The following is a 20,647-nucleotide window of genomic DNA, read 5'->3' as shown; positions in this document are numbered from 1 at the left end:
GGGAAAGAGAGAGATGACTTTTTGAAAGGGAGGTCACATGTAGGACCTTTTGAATAAGCAAATGTGGAAATATTGGGGGAAAGGAGAATAATCATAGGCTATATTGTTCTTTATATATTTGAATGCTAGGAGTACTTTCAGTGAAGGGTTCTAAGTCCATTTTATCTCTTGGCTCTGTTTAATACAGTAGCCCCTCTGTATCCTTGAGTTTCATATACAGGAGTGTAGAACCTGTAGTTTTGGAACCCGGGAATACAGAGGGCCGACTGTACTATGGCATTTTATATAAGGGATTTGAGCACCTTTGGGTTTTTGGTATCTGCAGCAGGTCCTGGAATCAATCTCCAACTGATACAGAGGGATGACTATACTACTGCTAGCAGTCAGAGGTTTGAACAATATCCTTTGCAGTAGAAATAACACATTTAAGATGTTTACACAGCAGTTGTTGGGCTTTTATTGATTTCCCCTGTAATGCGGCTTTTGTATTTTTCTTTAGTCACATAATAATGTATCTTAGATCCTGACCACTTTAAGACACAAAACTAATTTTTTAAAAAATTGGTAATTTGGGTTTTCTCTAGTTTCTCTGTACTCTGCATTTAAGCCTAGGTGATTATGTATATTCTAGGTCCTAAGTGGTCTTTTTGAACTACTATAATCTTTGATTTTTTAAATAATTACAGGAAAGTATTGGATTTTAAAGAATTTTGAAAACTAGCGAAGTTGACTTAGCTTACTTGGTAGACGGAGAAGCTTGATGAATTAAAACGATTTGTTTCCAACCCAGAAAACATTCTGTCCTAAGTGTTTTAGCAATTTATCTCAGTATCCTTTTGGGTGACAAGAGTCTTTTTTGAAGTTGAATAGGCTATGGGAACTCATGCAGGCCATCTAATAAGTTGCTGGGAATGATTGCTAATTGCTTAATTCTAGGGCTCGTTCATTATTTCATATGTGTGCTTTCTATTAAAAAAAACTTATTGAGTGCTTACTTTGCCTTTAAAGATTTAATCTTGACTAAATGAAGAGTTACTTAGTATTCCTACACGCATGTTTTCGCTTGTCTTCTAATTTTAGTTTTTTCCACATTTTATTATTGTCTCATTTGTGCCTCAGGATTTGTGTCACATGTACCCAGCAGTGGTTCATGTGAACAGCAACTCACTGTCTGACACACTTCTTTTTGGGGAAACGGTGAATCTTCAATGCCTGTGGAGTCTTGTATGGAGACTGTCCTGAGAAAGAAAGTTGGAAAGGACAAATTCAGGCAAGGTGTAGTCATTAAGATGGAATGAAAGAGGAGTGGGAGTGATAGTCTAGTAGAACAGGAGATAATTCATGTGCTGTATAAATACTCTCCACCTCTTTTGATTGGATGGTATCTGATACTATCCCTGTTTTACAGGTGAAGAAACTGAGTCTGTATCTTAGGTCACACAGCTTTTAAAAGTGTATAGAATCTGATGTCATGTTTTCTGATTTTAAATTTTATATTATTTTCTCTGTAACATATTGTTTCTCAGCCTTTATATTCTTAATTCTTGATGCTTTTGCTATTGAGCTGCCATGGCAACTGTTTAGGAGTCTGTTCCTTTCACCACACCGGTAGTTAGCAAGTAGTATCAATTTGAGAAGTTAGAGGCAAGGCAAGCGGTTATCCCCTTAACAAGGCTAAGGTGTGGCTTGGACCCTTCATAGTGATACACTCCCTTCCTTGAAGTAGTAAATGAGGGTTGACACAAAAGCTTCCTCTTAAAGCCCTAAATTAAAGAGTCTGTAAACTATTTCTAATGAAGTTACTTTTTTGAGATGTAATTTATGAATCATAAAAATACATCCATTTAAAGTGTACAGTTCACTGGTTTTAGTATATTCCCAGAGTTAAGCAGTCATCACCATGATCTAAGTTTAGAGTGTTTTCATTACCCCCAAAGAAACCCCATACCCATTAGCATCCGTCTTATTCCCCTGTCACCCCAGGTCATAATCTACTTTCTCCCCTGTCACCCCAGGTCATAATGATCTACTTTCTATCTCTATACATTTGCCTATTTTGGACATTTCATGTGAATGAAATCATATATATGTGGCCTTTGTGTCTGGTTTCTTTCACTGAGCATAATTTTCAAGGTTCACACGTGTTGCATGTTATCAACACTTCATTCCTTTCTATTGCTTAGTATTCCAGTGTATGAATACACATTTTATTTATCCATCAGATGATGGACATTTGGATTGTTTCTAATTTTTTGGCTGTTATGAATAATACAGTACTGTTATAAATATTCTTTAGAAGTTTTTTGTTGTTGCCTTTTTTAATGTGATAAGACATACATAACATAAAATTTGCCATTTTAACATGTACAATTAAGTGACATTAAATACATTTACAATGTTGTGCAACCATCACCACTGTCTATTTCCAGAATTTTTCATCATCCCAAACAGAAACTCTCTGCCTAATAAACAATAGCTCCCCATTGCCCCCTACCTCCAGCCTCTGGTTACCTCTATTCTACTTTTTGTCTTTATGAATTTACCTATTTTAGGTACCTCATATAAGTGGAATCATACACTGTTTGCCCTTTTGTGACTTTTTTCCCCCCACTTATCATTTGTCTTCAGAGTTCATTCATGTTGTAGCATGTGTCAGAATTTCCTTCCTTTTTAAGGCTAACATTCCATTGTATATATATATGTACCACATTTTGTTTATCCATTCATACATCAATGAATATTTGGGTTGTTTCCACTTTTTTGGCTGTTGTGAATAATACTGCTGTGAACATGGATGTACAAATACCTGTTTGAATCCTTGCTTTCAGTTCTTTTGGGTATATACCCTGAAGTGGAATTGCTAGGTAATATGGTAAATCTGTGTTTAACTCTTTAAAGAACTGCCAAACTTTTCCACAGTTGGCTGTACCATTTCTCATTCCCGCTAGCTAGCAATGCACAAGAATTCTAATTTCTCCATATTTTTGCCCCCTCCCCCCCTTTTTTTTGATACTAGCCATCCTAATGGATGTGTTGTATAGTATCTCATTGTGGTTTATGTACAAGTTTTTGTGTGGTGTATGTATTGTATTCTCTCCTGTGTATGTATACCTAGGAGTAGAATTGCTGTGTCATATTGTAACTTTGTAACATTTTGAGGATCAGTCAAACCAATTTCAAAAATAGCTGAACCATTTTACATTCCTACCAGCAATGTATGAAGGTTCCAGTTTCTATTATAACTTTTTGGTATTAGCCATCCTTGTGAGTGTGAAGTGGCATCTCCTTGTGGGTTTTCCTTTTTCTCATTGTGGTTTTGATTTGAGTTTCCCTAATGGCTAATGATGATGTGTGTCTTTTTATGTACTTATTGGCTATTTGTGTATCTTTTTTTTTGGTAAAGAAACATGAGTAGTTTTTATTTATTTATTAATTAATTCATTCACTTAGGCTGCGTTGGGTTTTTGTTGCTGCGCGCGGGCTTTCTCTAGTTGCAGTGAGCAGGGGCTACTCTTCGTTACGGTGCCCGGGCTTCTCATTGCAGTGGCTTCTCTTGTTGTGGAGCACGGGCTCTAGGCACAAGAGCTTCAGTAGTTGTGGCACGCGGGCTCAGTAGTTGTGGCTCGTGGGCTCCAGAGCGCAGGCTTAGTAGTTGTGGCGCATGGGCTTAGTTGCTCCGCGGCATGTGGGATCTTCCCGGACCAGGGATTGAACCCATGTCCCCCGCATTGTCAGGTGGATTCTTAACCACTGCGCCACCAGGGAAGTCCCTGTGTTATCTTTTTTTTTGGAGAAAGGAGAGTCGTCAGATGCCTTGGAAAGGTCAAAATTAAGGTAAATATTTGATTATTAGGAAGGAGCATAGGGAGAGTGGTCCCTTTGGAGTTGTGGGTGTCGGAGAAGGAGGAGGAATGATTGGGTGCATAAGAGAAGGAGTTGAGTGGAAGATGAGGGAGAAGTGGTGACATATGTTGTCAAGAATACTTTCAGAAAGCTTTGCTGGGAAAGGAACAACCAAGAGTTTGGTTACCTACGTGAAAGGAAAGTTTGGAGGAGTTTTTGTGGTTGTCATTATTTATTTATTTATTTATTTATTTTTAAGCCATACGCGGGCCCCTCACTATTGTGGCCTCTCCTGTTGCAGAGCACAGGCTCCGGATGCGCAGGCTCAGCGGCCATGGCTCACGGGCCCAGCCGCTCCCGCGGCATGTGGGATCCTCCCGGACCGGGGCACGAACCCGTGTCCCCTGCATTGGCAGGCGGACTCTCAACCAGTGCACCACCAGGGAAGCCCCTGTGGTTGTCATTATTGATGTTGTTTCTAATAGCAATACTTGAGTATATGGCTCAGAGGAAAGAGCCAGTGGAGAAAGAGAAGTGGAAGATAGGAGAGAGGGGGATAATGGTGGCACATGGCTCTAGAGGAGTTGGGGTGGGGCGGGGTGGGGGAGGGAGGGATGAGGGAGATAAGACCCAGGTGAAGTTATCAGTCTTGGACTAGAGAAAGGATACCTAGACATCTGTGCATATAGGGAAGAAGGAAATGATGTCTGGGATAATAAGTTACTTATGTTTGGTTTTGGAGAGTGGCTGAGATCAAAGGGAAGAGAAGCCTGCTGTCCTATATTTTCTCTTTGGAGTCAGAAGTCATGTCACTTGAGGTAAAGTGGGCTGGGTAGGGAGTCTGAAGAAAGTGGTAAATAGAAGATTTTCAGGTAGCATTGATGCGTAGAAGAAATAGATGGTGGTGAATATATGATAGCATCATGAAGTTGTCTTAATTTCTTTTCCCATGAAGTCCTCAGTGAGCAGAGTATAGGAACAAACAAGGCAGAACTGGTTAGATTATCCCAATGTTAGGAGTTTGCAGCTTTCTGAATGTGGCAGGAAGACAAAGGAGTGAAGTTCAGGGTGTTAAGAATGTGCTTGAAGTCTTAGGCCATGGAATTAATACTGAGGACATAAAGTGAAGCCACATGAAAGTTCTTATAGCAAATCTGTGCCACCCTTCCACCCTCTACTTTTAACTCGTTACACAGGAAGCATGGGGAGGATATCCCTTCTCCAAAATTAATTTTCTTCCATGCTCAAAAATAGAAACAAATATTTTTACATCCTTTAACTTCCTTCCAAGTTTATCATATATTTAAACTTTTAGAAAAGTTTGTTGTCAGTATGGGTTGCACTTGTTTATTTTTTTTTACACTTACAGTATTCAGTATCAGAGAACTAAAATAACTTAATATATGTATGTTACATATGTCACATTGTTTTCTTCTTACTGAGTATGTGAAATAGTCTTAAGTAGTAGATACTTAATACTTTAAGCAAGGACATGTATGTTTGAGGTGAGAATTATTATCATCTTTTTTCTCCTTGCAAATATTTGTGCATTTTTGAGGATAGAGATAATAATCCCCCCTAAAACAAAACAAAACAAAACAAAATAAATTAAAATTCCCCTGTAAGTAAACCACTAGAAATAAACTTTTTTAATATCCTTTCCCATGTGTATGGGAAAGACTGGGTGGGGAGTGGGGATGATGTACTTTTTCTTTTAAACATGTATGCTTGGATGTTAATTTTATTTTATTTTTTAAGTTATTTCTGAGATATACATTTTAAAGTAATAACTAGAATTATGACTTATAACATTATACCTTCTACTCCACCATCTTGGTTCCTCCCTGGATGTTAATTTTAAAACTCTTTTTTTCTTAAAAACTTAATACATGTCCTTAATATCATAAACATTTTCCATTTTATTAGTTGTTACTTAGTATTCCATCTGCTGATTTGAATCAATTCCTCATTTTAGGACAATTTACATTGTGTGTAGTTTTTCATAGTTAAAATAAGCACTGCTTTGAACATGCCTATAGCTTACTCACTTTACTCATTCTTAATTATTGCTTGGTGAAAGGTATATATGTTAAAAAGGAATCCATAAATGTTATTTAAATTATTCAAAAAGTACATACAAATAAAATATGTATTGTAAGTATACTCAAGCTGTACTGACTGATGCTATGTGAGAAGTGAAAGTTTCCTTCCTATTTCATTTCTCTGAAGTACCCACCTTTCACGATTTTGTTTTTTGTTCAAATGGATACTATCATAATTCTAAGTAATATTTGATGCCTGCATTACCTAACTTTTAACATTAAAGAATATTGATTATTGAATAATTCTTGAGGGAATTTGTGCTAAGGATAAGTGGAAAAAGATTAACACAAGGAAAATTTAGAAAGTACATAAATACCAAGCAGTAGGGGGACAGCCAAATCAATTACTCAGCCATTAAAAATCTTATTTTTTAAGAGGATTGAATGACTCAGAGAAATGTGTATGATATTTTTGAAAAATATAAATGAGTGAATCCTGCAGAGCATAAAATTATATATTCAATATAGGGACTTACCTGGTAGTCCAGCGGGTAAGACTCCAAACTCCCAATGCAGGGGGCTCGGGTTTGATCCCTGGTCGGGGAACTAGATCCCTCACACATGCTGCAGCTAAGAAGTCCGCATGCCGCAACTAAAGATCCTGCATGCCGCAACTAAGACCTGGCGCAGCCATAATAGATAAATAAACAAATATTTTTAAAAATACGCTTATTAAAAATATACATATATTCAATGTAACAGTTTTTACGTGTATATATGTTTCTGTACACACACACATACACTTACACACATACATATATATGAAGAACTGAAAAGTTATTTAGGAATGTTAATCTTATGGTAATAGAATTGTGGTTGTTTCTGGGTTTCTTTTTTTTACTTTTAATTGGAGTACAGTTGATTTACAATGTTTTGTTAGTTTCAGGTGTACAGCAAAGTGAATCAGTTACGCACATGCATATATCCACTCATTTTTAGATTATTTTCCCATATAGGCCATTACAGAGTATTGAGTGGAGTTCCCTGTGCTTTACAGTAGGTCCTTTTTAGTTATCTATTTTATATATAGTAGTGTGTATATGTTAATCCCAACCTCCCAATTTATCCCTCCCCCCTGACTTGTGGTTGGTTTTTAAATTTTTTTATACATTGACCAAATTCTCTAAAATGACTTTTAAAAATGGGATAATATCATTAAAATAAAGTAATATAAAGATAGTGTATTGATTTTTGTTTGACTGTTTTACCGAAAAAGGCCACAATAGAAAATATAAGTGCCATATAGACCAGTTAGCTGTTCAGAATTAGAAAAAGCCATTTTAGAGCCACATACTTCCCTCCAAGCCTTACTCCTTCACTCATAAATACTGGTCACAAGGAGTGCAGTTCCTTATGAAAATGACTGAACAAAAATCTCACCAAGATAGTAAAGAAAGCAGAAAATTTATCCTCAGAAGCATTTTCACATTTTAAAGAGAGGCAGTATTTTAATGCATTTATTTACTTGGTTTAACTTAAACTTAGAAATAAATTATTTGGGGCTTCCCTGGTGGCGCAGTGGTTGAGAGTCTGCCTGTCGATGCAGGGGACATGGGTTCGTGCCCCGGTCCGGGAGGATCCCACATGCCGCGGGAGCGGCTGGGCCCGTGAGCCATGGCCGCAGAGTCTGCGCGTCCGGAGCCTGTGCTCCTCAACGGGAGAGGCCACAACAGTGAGAGGTCCGCGTACCGGAAAATAAATAAATAAATAATTTGGCTATGTGATCCCTAGATTATTTTGAAATTCCATGTAAAGAAATCCCATAGTAACATGCTATCCCAAGTTCTTTATTAATAATAACACCATTAACTTTATAATGATGAAATATATTTGTAAGAATCTTAAGGTCCCTTACATATTTTTAGTTATCTTTTTTTGTAATATAATTTAAATACAAGAAAATGCACCAATTTTAAGGGTACAGTTTGATGAGTTTTACCCAGCGTGTACAATCATGTAGCCAGCACTGCACTTCCATCACCCTAAAAAGTTCCCTGTACTGCTTCGTAGTCAGTCCCTTTTCCTACCCCCGGCCCTGGAAACCACTAATCTGTTTCTATCCCTATAGTTCAGCCTTTTGTAAAATTTCAGTTAAATGGAACCATTCAGTATATACTAGTCTTTTGTTCTAGCTTTTTTCACTAAAAACATAATGCTTTTGAGATTCATCCATGTTGTTACATATAGTTTTTGCCTTTCTGAGTAGTATTCCATTTTATACTACAATTTGTTTTTCCAGTGATGAGTGTGATGGGCATATGTATTTTTCCATTTGGGGCTGTTATAAACAAAGTTGCTATGAATATTCATATATAAGTCCTTGTGTGAATATATGCTTTTGTTTTTCTTAGGTAAATATCTAGAAGTTGAATGGCTGGGTTGAATGGAAAAAATTATGTTTAACTTTATAAGAAACTGCTGAACTGGATACCAAGTTCAGTTCCATTTTTCATGCCCACCAACTGTATGAGAGTTGCAGTTTCGCCCTACAATAAATAACATTTGGTACTGTTAGTCTTTCAGTTTAAAATGGTGGGAATATAGTGCTATCTCATTATGGGTTTGATTTTTATTTTACTTTCCTAATGACTAATGATGTTGAGCTGCTTTTCATGTACTTGCCATTCATATGTCTTTTTTTGTGAAGTGTCTGTTCAAATTACTTGCCCATTTTTTGTTAATCAGGCTTTTGTCTTAGTATTAATGTTACTGAAAGTGGGAGTGTGGCTGCTCCCTGCTCTGAAGCCAATAAGAGGCATGGTGGAAAGGAAGGTTTGTTTTATTTGGGGGGCCAGCAGAAGGGGGGTGGGGGTGGACTCCTGCCCATAGGCCAACTCCCACCCACTGACAGTCAGTGGGCAAGAGCTTTTATAGGTGAAAAGAGGGGACGACATGCAGAAACAGCATAGTCAGCTCTGACAGTCACCTTGAAATTGGACATGTGGTGGTCTGATCAGCGTCATCTTGTTTGTTTTAAGTACAGTTAATCTTCAGTTCCAGGGTCGGTTTGTTCCCGTTTCTTTTGAGGCCAGCTCTCAGAATTGTGGCAGCTTATGTCATGGCTGCAGTCTGGTTGTCAAGTAGTTAACTTCTTCCACCTGGTGGGGGTTTTAGTCTCTATAAGAGCTCACAAGATATGGCTCAGAATGCTATCTGTAGCCCTTAAAGAGGAACTAAAGGTCCTTGACTATGCTTAGTGACTAAACTATTGTTATTTAGTTTGTTGGACTGTTTTCCTTTGTTTCCACATTTTCTCACTTCTCTGATTAAACTTATTCTTTGGCTGAAGTTTTTCCACACACAAAAGGTTGGCTGAGGACATGGGGGCAGGTCCTGCTCCGTTTCATTAAGTTGTAAGCATTTGGTGTATTTTTTGGACACAGTCCTTTATCAGAAATTTTACATTTTTTTCTCTCAATCTGTGGCATGTCCTTTCCTTGTTTTTCTTTTCAAGAGAAGTTTCTAATTTTAATGAAATCTAATTCATCAGTTTTTCCTTTTATGGATCATCCTTTTGGTACATATCTAAGAACTCCTTTGTAACCAAGGTTACAAAGATTTTCTCCTATGTTTTTCTTTCTAAAAGTTTTATAGTGTTGTTCTTGCTTTCAGATCTAAGACCTGCACCGTGCCTGCCTCTTGTCTGTGCTAATTTGAGATCCTTTCTCACTCTTCCCATTTGGTTCTTTACTTCCTTTTCTGCCTGTTTCTGGCTTTGCACACCTTCTGATCAGAATATATCCTGTTGCGTTTTCTGGGGACTCCGAGTTCCAGTCCTGTCCCATTTCTTCCTGGAGATCAAAATACATTGGAAATCCCCTTTGATTTTATTATGATAAGAAAAAGTCAATTTTTATTTTTCAATTTTTTAAAATGAATTATTTGTTTTCTAATGCTGGTCCTGCCTTTTAAAAAATTTTTAAATTATTTTTAAAAGTTTTTGGCTGCACTGGGTCTTCGTTGCTGCACACGGGCTTTCTCTAGTTGCAGTGTGCAGGCTTCTCATTGCAGTGGCTTCTCTCGTTGTGGAGCACAGGCTCTAGGCACGCGGGCTTAGTAGTTGTGACACGCGGGCTCCAGAGCGCAGGCTCAGCAGTTGTGGCGCACGGGCTTAGTTTCTCCGCGGCGTGTAGGATCTTCCTGGACCAGGGATTGAACCTGTGTACCCTGCATTGGCAGGCGGATTCTTAACCACTGCACCACCAGGGAAGTCCCAAAAAGTCAGTTTTCATTTAAAAGTCAGCTATTGGATTCTTTTTGGTTTTCTATATAAATGATTTTACTTAGAAATAATAATTATATATTTCATTTCATTTAGTCTACTTATTTTTGTTCGTCTTACTGCATTGGTCAGGTATCTGGTAATAGCGTTGGTAAGTAGAAGCAACACAGGCATTCTTGTCTTGTTCCCCATCTTAACAGGAATGAGTTTCAAGTTTTGTTTTTTCCATTAAAAATGACATCTGCAATAGGTTTTTAGGAGAAAGCCTTTAAAAAGCTAAAAAAATTCCCTATTTCAAGTTTTCTAAGAGTTGATTCCATCTGGAGAAGAAAAAACTAATTTTATTAAATGCTTTTTCTTTATCATTGATCACCCAATCTCTCATTCTTTGCCATTAATGTGGTAAATTACAGTGAAAGATTTTTTTAAACACTGAAACTTCCTTTCACTTTTATGATTAATTCAACTTAGTCACAATGTACTATTTTTTAATACGTTGCTAGATTTGAATTCTGTGTTTTTCAATGTCATAAGTCAAGTTGGCCAATATTTTTTACCTGTTTTTTGTTTTCAAAATTAAACTTAATGGCTTGGCTTTTTTCTTTGTTCTGTAAGAAGTTTTATGAACAAGGATTTTCTGTTCCTTGAGAATTAAATAGAACTTGCTTGTCAAAAAAAAAGTCAGCTATTGTTCAGTAATAATAACAGTAATAGTATTCGTGTCTTCTATTTATTGAAGAATTTATTATGTGCCAAGTATTGCACTGAATGCTTTGTGTTCAGAAACTTGTTTAAGTGTTAACTGATCTAATACAGGCACTGCTTCTATATATGTTACTTGCTTAAGATTACATGGCTATTGAGTTTGGCCAATATTGGATCTCAGATCTGACTCTAAAGCCTGGATTCGTGAACTTTTTAAAAAGATTTATTTATTTTATTTTTGGCTGCATCGGGTCTTAGTTGCGCCGCACGGGCTCTTTGTTGTGGTGCGCAGGCTTCTCTGTAGTTGTGGCGTGCAGGTTTTCTCTCTCTAGTCATGGCGTGCAGGCTCCAGGGTGCGTGGGCTCTGTAGTTGTGGTGCGTGGGCTTAGTTGCCCTGCATCATGTGAGATCTCAGTTCCCTGACCAGGGATTGAACCCGCGTCCCCTGTGTTGCAAGGCGGATTCTTTACCACTGGACCACCAGGGAAGTCCCATGAACTTTTATGATATATTGAATATAGTTGAATTTTTTAAATTATGGTAGAATAGATACATAAAACTTATCATTTTAACCTTTTAAGTGTACAGTTCAGTAGTGTTAACTATATTCCCCTTGCGCAGCTAATCTCCAGAACTCTTCTCCTCTTGTAAAACTGAAACTCTATACGCAGTAAACACAAACTCCTCATTCCCTCACTGCCTCCAGTCCCCAGCAACCGCCATTCTGCTTTCTGTCTCTATGAATTTGAGTATTCTAGGTGCTCATATAAGTGGAATTGTACATCATTTGTCTTTTTGTGACTGGCTTATTTCATTTTGCATAATGTCCTCAAGATTCATCCATGTTGTAGCACGTGTCAGAATATCCTTTTCTAAGACTGTATGGTATTCCATTGTGTGTGTGTGTGTATATATATATATGTATACATGCATACACACATACATGTATATGTATACACACACACCTTATTTTGTTTATTTATCCATCAAAGGGTATTTAAGTTGCATCCACTTTTGGCTATTATGAATAATGCTGTTATGAACATGAGTGTACAGATATCTGTTTAAGTTTCTGCTTTCACTTCTCTTCAGTATATATCCAGAAGTGGAATTGCTGGAGCATATGGTAGTTGTATTTTTAAATTTTTTTGAGGAATAGCCATACTATTTTCCAAAGTGGCTACACCATTTTACATTCCCACCAGCAGTGCATGGAGTTGCAATTTCTCCACATCCTCACCAACATTTATTTTGGGTTTTTTTTTCATTCTTTTTTAAAATAATAGCCATCCTAATGGGTGTGAAGTTTTAATAGACTTGATTTTTAAATTCTTCCAGACTTTCTTGGGAAGAATGAATAATTAATAAGTATTATGTATGCATCATACACTTAACCAATTGAATTATTGATATTAATGTTCAAAATTATGAGACAGTCATGGATTTCCCTGGTGGTGCACTGGTTAAGAATCCGCCTGCCAATGCCAATGCAGGGGACACTGGTTCGATCCCTGGTCCTGGAAGATCCCACATGCCGCGGAGCAACTAAGCCTGTGTGCTGCAGGTATTGAAGGCTGTGTGCTCTAGGGCCCGTGCTTGGCAACAAAAGAAGCCACCTCAATGAGAAGCCTGTGCACCGCAACAAAGAGTAGCCCCCACTCACCACAACTAGAGAAAGCCCACACACAGCAACAAAGACCCAACGCAGCCAAAAATAAATTTAAAAAATAAAATTAAAAACAAAAAAGAGACAATCATAATAGCCACAAAGTTGAAACAAATCAAATGTCCATTAAGTGATGAATGGATAAAATATAGCACATTCAGTGACATTTTTTGGCAATAAATAGCATGTGCTGATACATGCTACAACATTGAAAACGTTATGCTAAGTGAGAGAAACCAGACATAAAGACCATGTATATATGGTTTTATATATAAAATGTCCAGAATAGATAAATGTATAGAGACAGAGAGTAAATCAGTGGTTGCCAGGCTCTGAGAGGTGGGTATAGGGGAATTCAGAATGGCTGATAATGAATATGGATTTTAAGTGAAGAAAGATATGTAAAAAAATTTTAGGCAATGGACTGTCTTGTTTTCATCTCCTATTTGGAGTGTGTACAATTAAACTTTGCAAACATTTTGAAATTATAGGGAAGAGAAGTGTTTAGAACATGATTAGGAAGAAAACAGAATTTAGAAAAAAGTGTGATATATAGTTAGTTTTTCCCAGTGGCAAATTTTCTGAAACTTTTTAAGTTTTAGGACCACAACGTATAGTATAATCTAGTTGCTTTTAAAAATTTAAATATGATTCAATGTACAGCTTATTTGGAAAATAATTACACAACTTCAAATTGAATTTATTAATCCTAGAAGCATTTAGAAATGAATGCTTAATTTGGTAGTGTTTGAAAATTCATGTCCCCTCACCCCCTTAACTTGCGTTGTGCAAATGCTTCAGTGTGCTAGAAGTTACTCACCATTTGGTTGAGGAAGAAAAATCTAATTCAGTTGCTAACTTAAATATAATCATTAAAATAATTCATATAAATTTAGTCACATTGTTTGCCTTGCTGTGATTAGCAGATCGGGTTACAGTGCTTAGATTAGGTGATTTTGCCACAGAACATCAGGTATGGAGAAATTGCGTTAGGATTTATTTAAGTTTTGAAAATATGTCATTGATAGATCATTGACAGAAACCTATACTATTTTTCAAAATTAATTTATTTGTTTTTATTTTTGGCTGTATTGTGTCTTCGTTGCTGTGCATGGGCTTTCTCTAGTTGAGGCAAGCAGGAGCCGCTCCTCATTGTGGTGGGCGGGCTTCTCATTGTTGTGGCTTCTCTTGTTGCAGAGCATGAGCTCTAGAGTGCAGGCTCAGCAGCTGCGGTGCACGGGCCCGCCCAGCTGCTCCGCAGCATGTGGGATTCTCCCAGGCCAGGGATAGAACCCGTGTCCCCTGCATTGGCAGGTGGATTCTTAACCACTGCGCCACCAGGGAAGTGCTATACTGTTATACAAACAAATGTTACAGTTTCAAGGTACAGAGTCAGGAAGAGATGCCTTTCTGCTTCTTTCCAACTCTAAAACTTCGGATTTGTTTTGCCCTAAATCTTTGAGCAAAGAAGACAATGACTTACTTTTCATATTTACTAGGATAAATGGACAAGGCCTGTACTTTTCTATTTTTAAAGACCTGTCTGAATATCCAGTACATTTCTATCAACTTTATCTTGTAAGGATAGTAAGAAGCCACCATAATCAAAGAAGACTTAAAAAATCGCAACCCACCCAGTCATACTCCACCAGACATGCGATTTTCTTTTGGATATTAGGTATTGCTTGTTCAAAAGTAAAAAGAAATTTGCTTTCCGGGAAGGAAAGTTCTGTCTGAGAGCTAAATGCCATAGAGTTCCTATCTCTTGATAGGAAATTGACTCTTTTATGAATTAACTTCACTGTTTTCAGCTCTTTTACATGCACATTTGTAATGTTCAAGGTCTGATAACTAAACCTTTGAACACCTTGTTCAGAAGATAGCATTACTTTTAATTGTTTAGTTTGTGAGAAGTGCCTTTGACTACTTAAGGTGGAGCATTTTCTGGTCTCTTGCTCATGGTTGTGTTCCTGGAAACCACATTTGTGGTTCCCTGGGGGCAGCATCAAATAATCCAATAGCAGCTGTATCAACAGAGATGTGCTTGTATATTATTATCATTATTATCAAGTACACTGAGGATTGGACATTTTGCCCCAAAGTACTGACTTTGTTGTCTGGAATAGTAAGGGATTTGGCAAAGTTCAGAAAGAAACCAAAGATTTTACACTGAAAAATGCAGAAATTCTAGGGACTTCCATGGTGGTCCAGTGGCTAAGACTCCGTGCTTCCAATGCAGGGGGCCCGGGTTCAGTCCCTGGTCAGGGAACTAGAACCCGCATGCCGCAACTAAAGATCCCGCCTGTCGCAACTAAAGATTCTGCATGAGGCAAGTGAAAGATCCCGCATACTGCAGCGAAGATCCCACGTGCCGCAACTAAGATCTGACGCAGCCAAATAAATAAATAAATATTAAAAAAAAAGAAAAATTCTAGTTCTTCATTAATTTGGTAAAAAGAATTTTATCTCATTAAATGGGGTTTTCAGTTCATTTACACATTTAATCATTTAAAAGTATGGTATTTATTAAGAAAGATTCCATTACATTTTCTTTGTGTAATGATTACAAACAATCCTTCGAATTCTAACAGGCTGTCGTGTACATTTTGGCCAAATAGAATAGATAAACCCCAGTCTTTATCAACTATAGACCTTAATTAACTGTCTCAACAGTAGACGTGACGTTTCTTTCACTTTCTGGTCCAACACTTTGGTGACCATATAGCAAAAGAACGAAATGTTTCTTGTGTGGTTACTAGTTAGATTCTTAAACATATGAGTTTGTAGTAGCTTTGTTAAGAAATCTTTCAAATTTGATCACTGCTTTTCTGTTGAATATGAACCCAAGTGATTACATTTTCGTTTAATTCCTTTCCCTTAAGCGGACAACACTTTGGGAAATTTACACAGTTAAACTAATATTCTTGGAATCCTATGAGTAGAGGAAGGGATATACATTATCTTATTGAGAGAATGTAATGGGAGTAATTTATTTTCCTCAAAAACCACAAAAATGACAAAATGCTGGTTTTCTGATCCTAGTGGGATGCTCTGCCTTTTAGCCTGCTCCAAAGAATTTTAGAAATTGGCTAAGTTAGGGATTTTTATTTGTACAGATTTCTTATGTATTGTATACTAAAATTGTAAACAATGACTGGAACCTTAGCTTTTGAGAATTCTGAGGGAATTAGCTATTTTAAGTAGTTATTTCCTGGCTAAAAAACAATTCATACCTTTGTGAAAGTTTTTTTTTTAAGTATTATTTTAACCATATACAAATGAAAATAAAATTTATTTCATACTTACTTTTCTCCTTAAACATAGTAGACTAAACATAACTGCTTGTTGATTTACTTGATAATTTACTTGATGATGTGGTATTATTTTGCTTTAATATATAATAAATATAGTGATGACGTTAGAGTTTTTTTTCGTTCCTCTACCAGTTATTGAATATTCACTGTAAGACAGGTATTGTTCTAGGCATGAGATCTGTATAGTTTTGTAGTAGTATTCCCATACCTTGAATTCTTGGCCCAATTTTATGGTTTCTCCTTCTTGCCACCATCTGGCATAATGTTAAGAGCATAAATTCTGGTACCAGACTGTTAAAATTGGAATCCTAGTTCTACTGCTTACTAGTTGTGTGACTATAAGCTATACAACCACCCTTTGCCTCAGTTATTACGTCTGTAAGCTAGGGCCAGTGATATAACCTGTTTCATAGGGTTATTGCAAGAATTTAAAGGCATGTGAAATGTTTGAACTGTGCTTGGCACAAAGTTAGTGCTATAGAAAGTTATTAGTCATTATCACTACTATGAATATTACTATTACTATGACTTCTCAATGCTCTTTGCCCTGTTTCCTGTTTTTAAATTTCTTTAATCTTAGCAAACAGATAACTAAGCTTGCTAGAACTAAGTGTAAAATAAGAATAAATTGACTGTATGAAACCTGAGATTTCCTTTCAAGAAAACAAAGTGTGGTGTATGCCTTGGTATTATGTGTAAGAACCTTTCTTTCTTAGACATAACCTTTAATAGGTCATACTTATAAATGAGTACTGAGGAAGGAAAAACAAATAAAATTTATCTTAATAAATGGGACTTGTCTTTCAGGGAAAAAGATCTTGAAGAAGCTTTGGAAGCAGGAGGTTGTGATCTTGAAACTTTGAGAAATATAATTCAAGGGAGACCACTGCCTGCTGATCTGAGGGCTAAAGTTTGGAAGGTAACTAGAAACTGAAACAAATAAAATGTAATGACTTAAGAATAATATTTTAGAATTTTTATTTTCAGTTGTCTTAGTTGCAGAAGTACATGCCACACTTAGAAAATTTATCAAACAGAGCAGCTTGCTAAAATGTGTGTTTCTGTAGTGTTTGGTATATTTAATAATTCAGGTTTTGAAAGGCAGTGCTTTCTTTTGTAGCCATTAGAAATGATGTTTATGAAGATTGTTCAGTGAAATGGGAAAATGCAACCAATGAGTAAAATAGGATATATAATTGCAGATATGGAATGATCTCAGCTATGTTTTAAAAAAAAAAGGTAGGGAGAAGAAACAGGTCTCTGGGTGTTAGAATTATAGGAGATTGTCCTTTGCTTTATTTTCCGCTTCAGCTGTTCTCTAGTACATGTGTATTATCATTTTTAAATTTTAAATTAAGATTTTTTTATGATGAAAAAAGAAGTAGTTCCCTTTGTTAAAACGTGTAAGCAAAGGATAAGATAAAAAACCATCTGTTGGGCTTCCCTGGTGGCACAGTGGTTGAGAGTCCGCCTGCCAATGCAGGGGACACGGGTTTGTGCCCCGGTCCGGGAAGATCCCACATGCCGCAGAGCGGCTGGGCCCGTGAGCCATGGCCGCTGAGCCTGCGCGTCCGGAGCCTGTGCTCCGCAACGGGAGAGGCCACAACAGTGAGAGGCCCGTGTACCGCCAAAAAAAAAAAAAAAACCTGTTATCTACCACATATAGGTAAAACACATAATAATGCCTTGGTGACACATCTTATTTTTTCCACTCTGCACATATATATGTAACAGAAATGGAATTACAACTGTATATAGCATTCTGAATGTTTTGTTATAGAAATTTAAAACACATACAAAAGTAGAGAGACTTGTTAGTGAACCCCCATTTACCCATCACTTAGCTTTAACTGTTAACAACATTTGGCCAGTCTTGTTTGATTAGTATTCTATCCTTTCCTCCCCACCCTGCCCACTGGATTATTTTAAAGCAGATCCTTGGTAGCACACTAAAATATTTTAGTATGAAAGTCTAAAAGATAAAGACTTTTAAAATAACCATAACACTATTAAATTAAAAAGAATAGTAATTCCTTAATGTGTCCTCACATGGCTGAAGGGACAAGGGAGCTAACTGGGGTTTCTTTTATAAGGGGGCTAATCCCATTCATGAGTGCTCCACCCTCATGTCCTAATCACCTCTCAAAGGCCCTGCCTGTAATTACCAAAACATCGGGGATTAGGTTTCAACATAAATGAATTTGGGTGAGGGGACACAAAACATTCAGTCTATAGCATTAATGATGTTTGCTTGAAATAAATTTACATATATAATTATTTAAATATTTTGTGTAATTCATTTTATTCACTGGATTAACATGAAGTAGTAAAATTTGATATAGATATATTACTTTGTAATCTTTGAAGTGTGCATTATTCCTAAATTCAGGCCTCCATTATTATAGCATATTTTCCAAGAATGAGAAATAACATATGAAGCTGTTTGCTTTTTTTTTAATCTTTCTTCCAGATTGCTCTAAATGTTGCAGGAAAAGGAGATAGTTTGGCATCCTGGGATGGTATTTTAGACCTGCCAGAACAGAACACTATTCACAAAGATTGTCTGGAGTTTATTGGTAAGTTTAATAATTGTTTTCAAACAGTGAAAAAATTTTCAAATAATAATTTTTGGATGGAGGAGTTGTTCTTTAGTAGAATTAACTTGTTATAATTTGGGATATGTTGAATTTGTAAAGGGCTAATAAATAGCTTTAGAACTTCTTTTTTGAAATTCTTATGAAATAATGTCTAATATTTTAAGAGAGTCTGATTTTTAGTGTTTCTTTTGCATTATGTTTGATTAAACATTAACATAGTTATGTTTAATTCTTCAAGTACCTTTACAGTTTTGTGGCAGTTTTAAATTGTTTTTTGGATAATTGAAGATCTGTATGATTGTATACAGTCCTCAGATTTAAGGGGGCTGTGTTCCAAAAGTTTATCTGTAAGTCGTAAGTCATGATCTGCTATAGAAAAAGTATTGTAAATCATGGGTGAATAGGTTTCCAATCACCCCACAAGGTCTTTTGAAGATTAAATTAATTTGGTTTATATTTTTCTAATTCATCTGTAGTCCATTGGTCTTTTTGTTTCTCTCTGTCACATTTTAGTTAAATTATTGGTTAAATAAGCGTTTATGTGCTAACCTCAACAGAAGCATTATTGCTGATGTGGGCAAAGGAAAGGGAATTTGGTGGTGGAGAATGAATAACTTTCCCTCTCCTTGACAAAGCTATAGTGGCAGCTGCCCATTATGGGGCAGATGATAATCCGTTATTTGGAAAATACTTTTTTGCTTTCCAGGAATGCGGGTTATGCCTACCTTTCCTGCTTCAGGTTGTCCATTCTTGTATATATCTATATGTTATATAGATATATATAAGATACATATATATCTATATAACATATATATAGGTCAAGTATTATTAAGTTAGTAAATACTGAATAGCTAGTGAATATGAATAAGTATAAGGAAAAATATGCTTTTATGTAGTTCTATTTTGCCCTTGACATACTCTAAATACAGTAACGTAGTATTGTATGTTTGTAACCCAGTATTTTGTCCAATAACTGAGCATCTAACAGGCCCTTGGTAACTTTATTTTGACACTTATTTTCTAGACCAGCTTTCAGTGCCCGAAGAGAAGGCGGCAGAATTACTTTTGGATATTGAATCTGTAATTACCTTTTATTGTAAATCACGTAACATTAAATATAGCACGTCCCTTAGTTGGATACATCTACTCAAACCGTTGGTGCATCTTCAACTGCCACGCAGCGATTTATACAACTGCTTTTATGCTATCATGAATAAGTACATTCCCAGGTAAAATATTAATTAGTTATTACACTTTTAAAAATGAATAAAGGTCTAGTTTGTTTTGAACTAAAGTTGTTAGATTTATTTTGATGGTAAAGTAAAAGGTTCAAATAATTTTTAATGTTGTTTGAATTATAATTGTTATTTGACTTTATTTTTGTGGTTATAAACATTTTTTAAAGGATTCTTTAGTTAAGAATTTATGCAATGGAATATTAGCCATAAAAAGGAAAGAAATTGGGTCATTTGTAGAGACGTGGATGGACCTAGAGTCTGTCATACAGAGTGAAGTAAGCCAGAAAGAGAAAAACAAATATCGTATATTAATGCATATATGTGGAATCTAGAAAAATGGTACAGATGAACCTATTTGCAGGGCAGGAATAGAGACGCAGATGTAGAGAACCGGGGGGTAAGGGGGAGTGGGATGAATTGGGAGATTTAGATTGACATATATACACTAACATGTGTAAAATAGGTAGCTGGTGGGAACCTGCTATATAGCACAGGGAGCTCAGCTCAGTGCTTTTAGATTGACATGTATACATTAACGTGTAAAATAGATAGCTAATGGGAACCTGCTGTATAGCACAGGGAGCTCAGCTTGGTGCTCTGTGGTGACCTAGGTGGGTGGGATGGGGGTGGAGTGGGAGGGAGATCCAAGAGGGAGGGGGTATGTGTATACATATAGCTGATTCACTTCGTCATACAGCAGAAGCTAACACAACATTGTAAAGCAGTTATACTCCAATTTTTAAAAAAGTAATTTATGCTTCTAGGGTTTATATATGCAGTATAACTCTTCATAGTTTTTTGATTTCTTTACTTATAAAACAGTAACATAGCGTCTAAGTAAAAAGTAAAATTTTTGGAGTGCTGCTACTTTTTTTTTTTTTTTTTTTTTTTTTGTGTTCGTGGTGTCGTTGTGGCCTCTCCTGCTGCAGAGCACAGGCTCCGGATGCACAGGCCCAGTGG

The 20,647-nt window shown here is 36.5% G+C and overlaps 1 protein-coding gene across 2 annotated transcripts in view; it reads left to right on the top strand.

The window, feature by feature from the left end:
- Positions 1 to 20,647, top strand: part of TBC1D23 (TBC1 domain family member 23) — a 65,659-nt gene that overhangs the window by 9,578 nt on the left and 35,434 nt on the right. For both annotated transcript variants that reach the window (XM_007453201.1, XM_007453200.1), the window contains exons 2-4: positions 16,660 to 16,771; positions 18,323 to 18,428; positions 19,474 to 19,678. In XM_007453201.1, the coding sequence (XP_007453263.1) occupies positions 16,660 to 16,771; positions 18,323 to 18,428; positions 19,474 to 19,678 (423 nt within the window). The remainder of the gene's footprint in view (positions 1 to 16,659; positions 16,772 to 18,322; positions 18,429 to 19,473; positions 19,679 to 20,647) is intronic.

The sequence above is a fragment of the Lipotes vexillifer genome, unplaced genomic scaffold (genome assembly GCF_000442215.2).
Source record: "Lipotes vexillifer unplaced genomic scaffold, Lipotes_vexillifer_v1.1 scaffold963, whole genome shotgun sequence".
NCBI lineage: Eukaryota > Metazoa > Chordata > Mammalia > Artiodactyla > Lipotidae > Lipotes > Lipotes vexillifer.
Note: the sequence above shows the minus strand (reverse complement) of the source record. Positions and strands in the feature narration are given on the sequence as shown.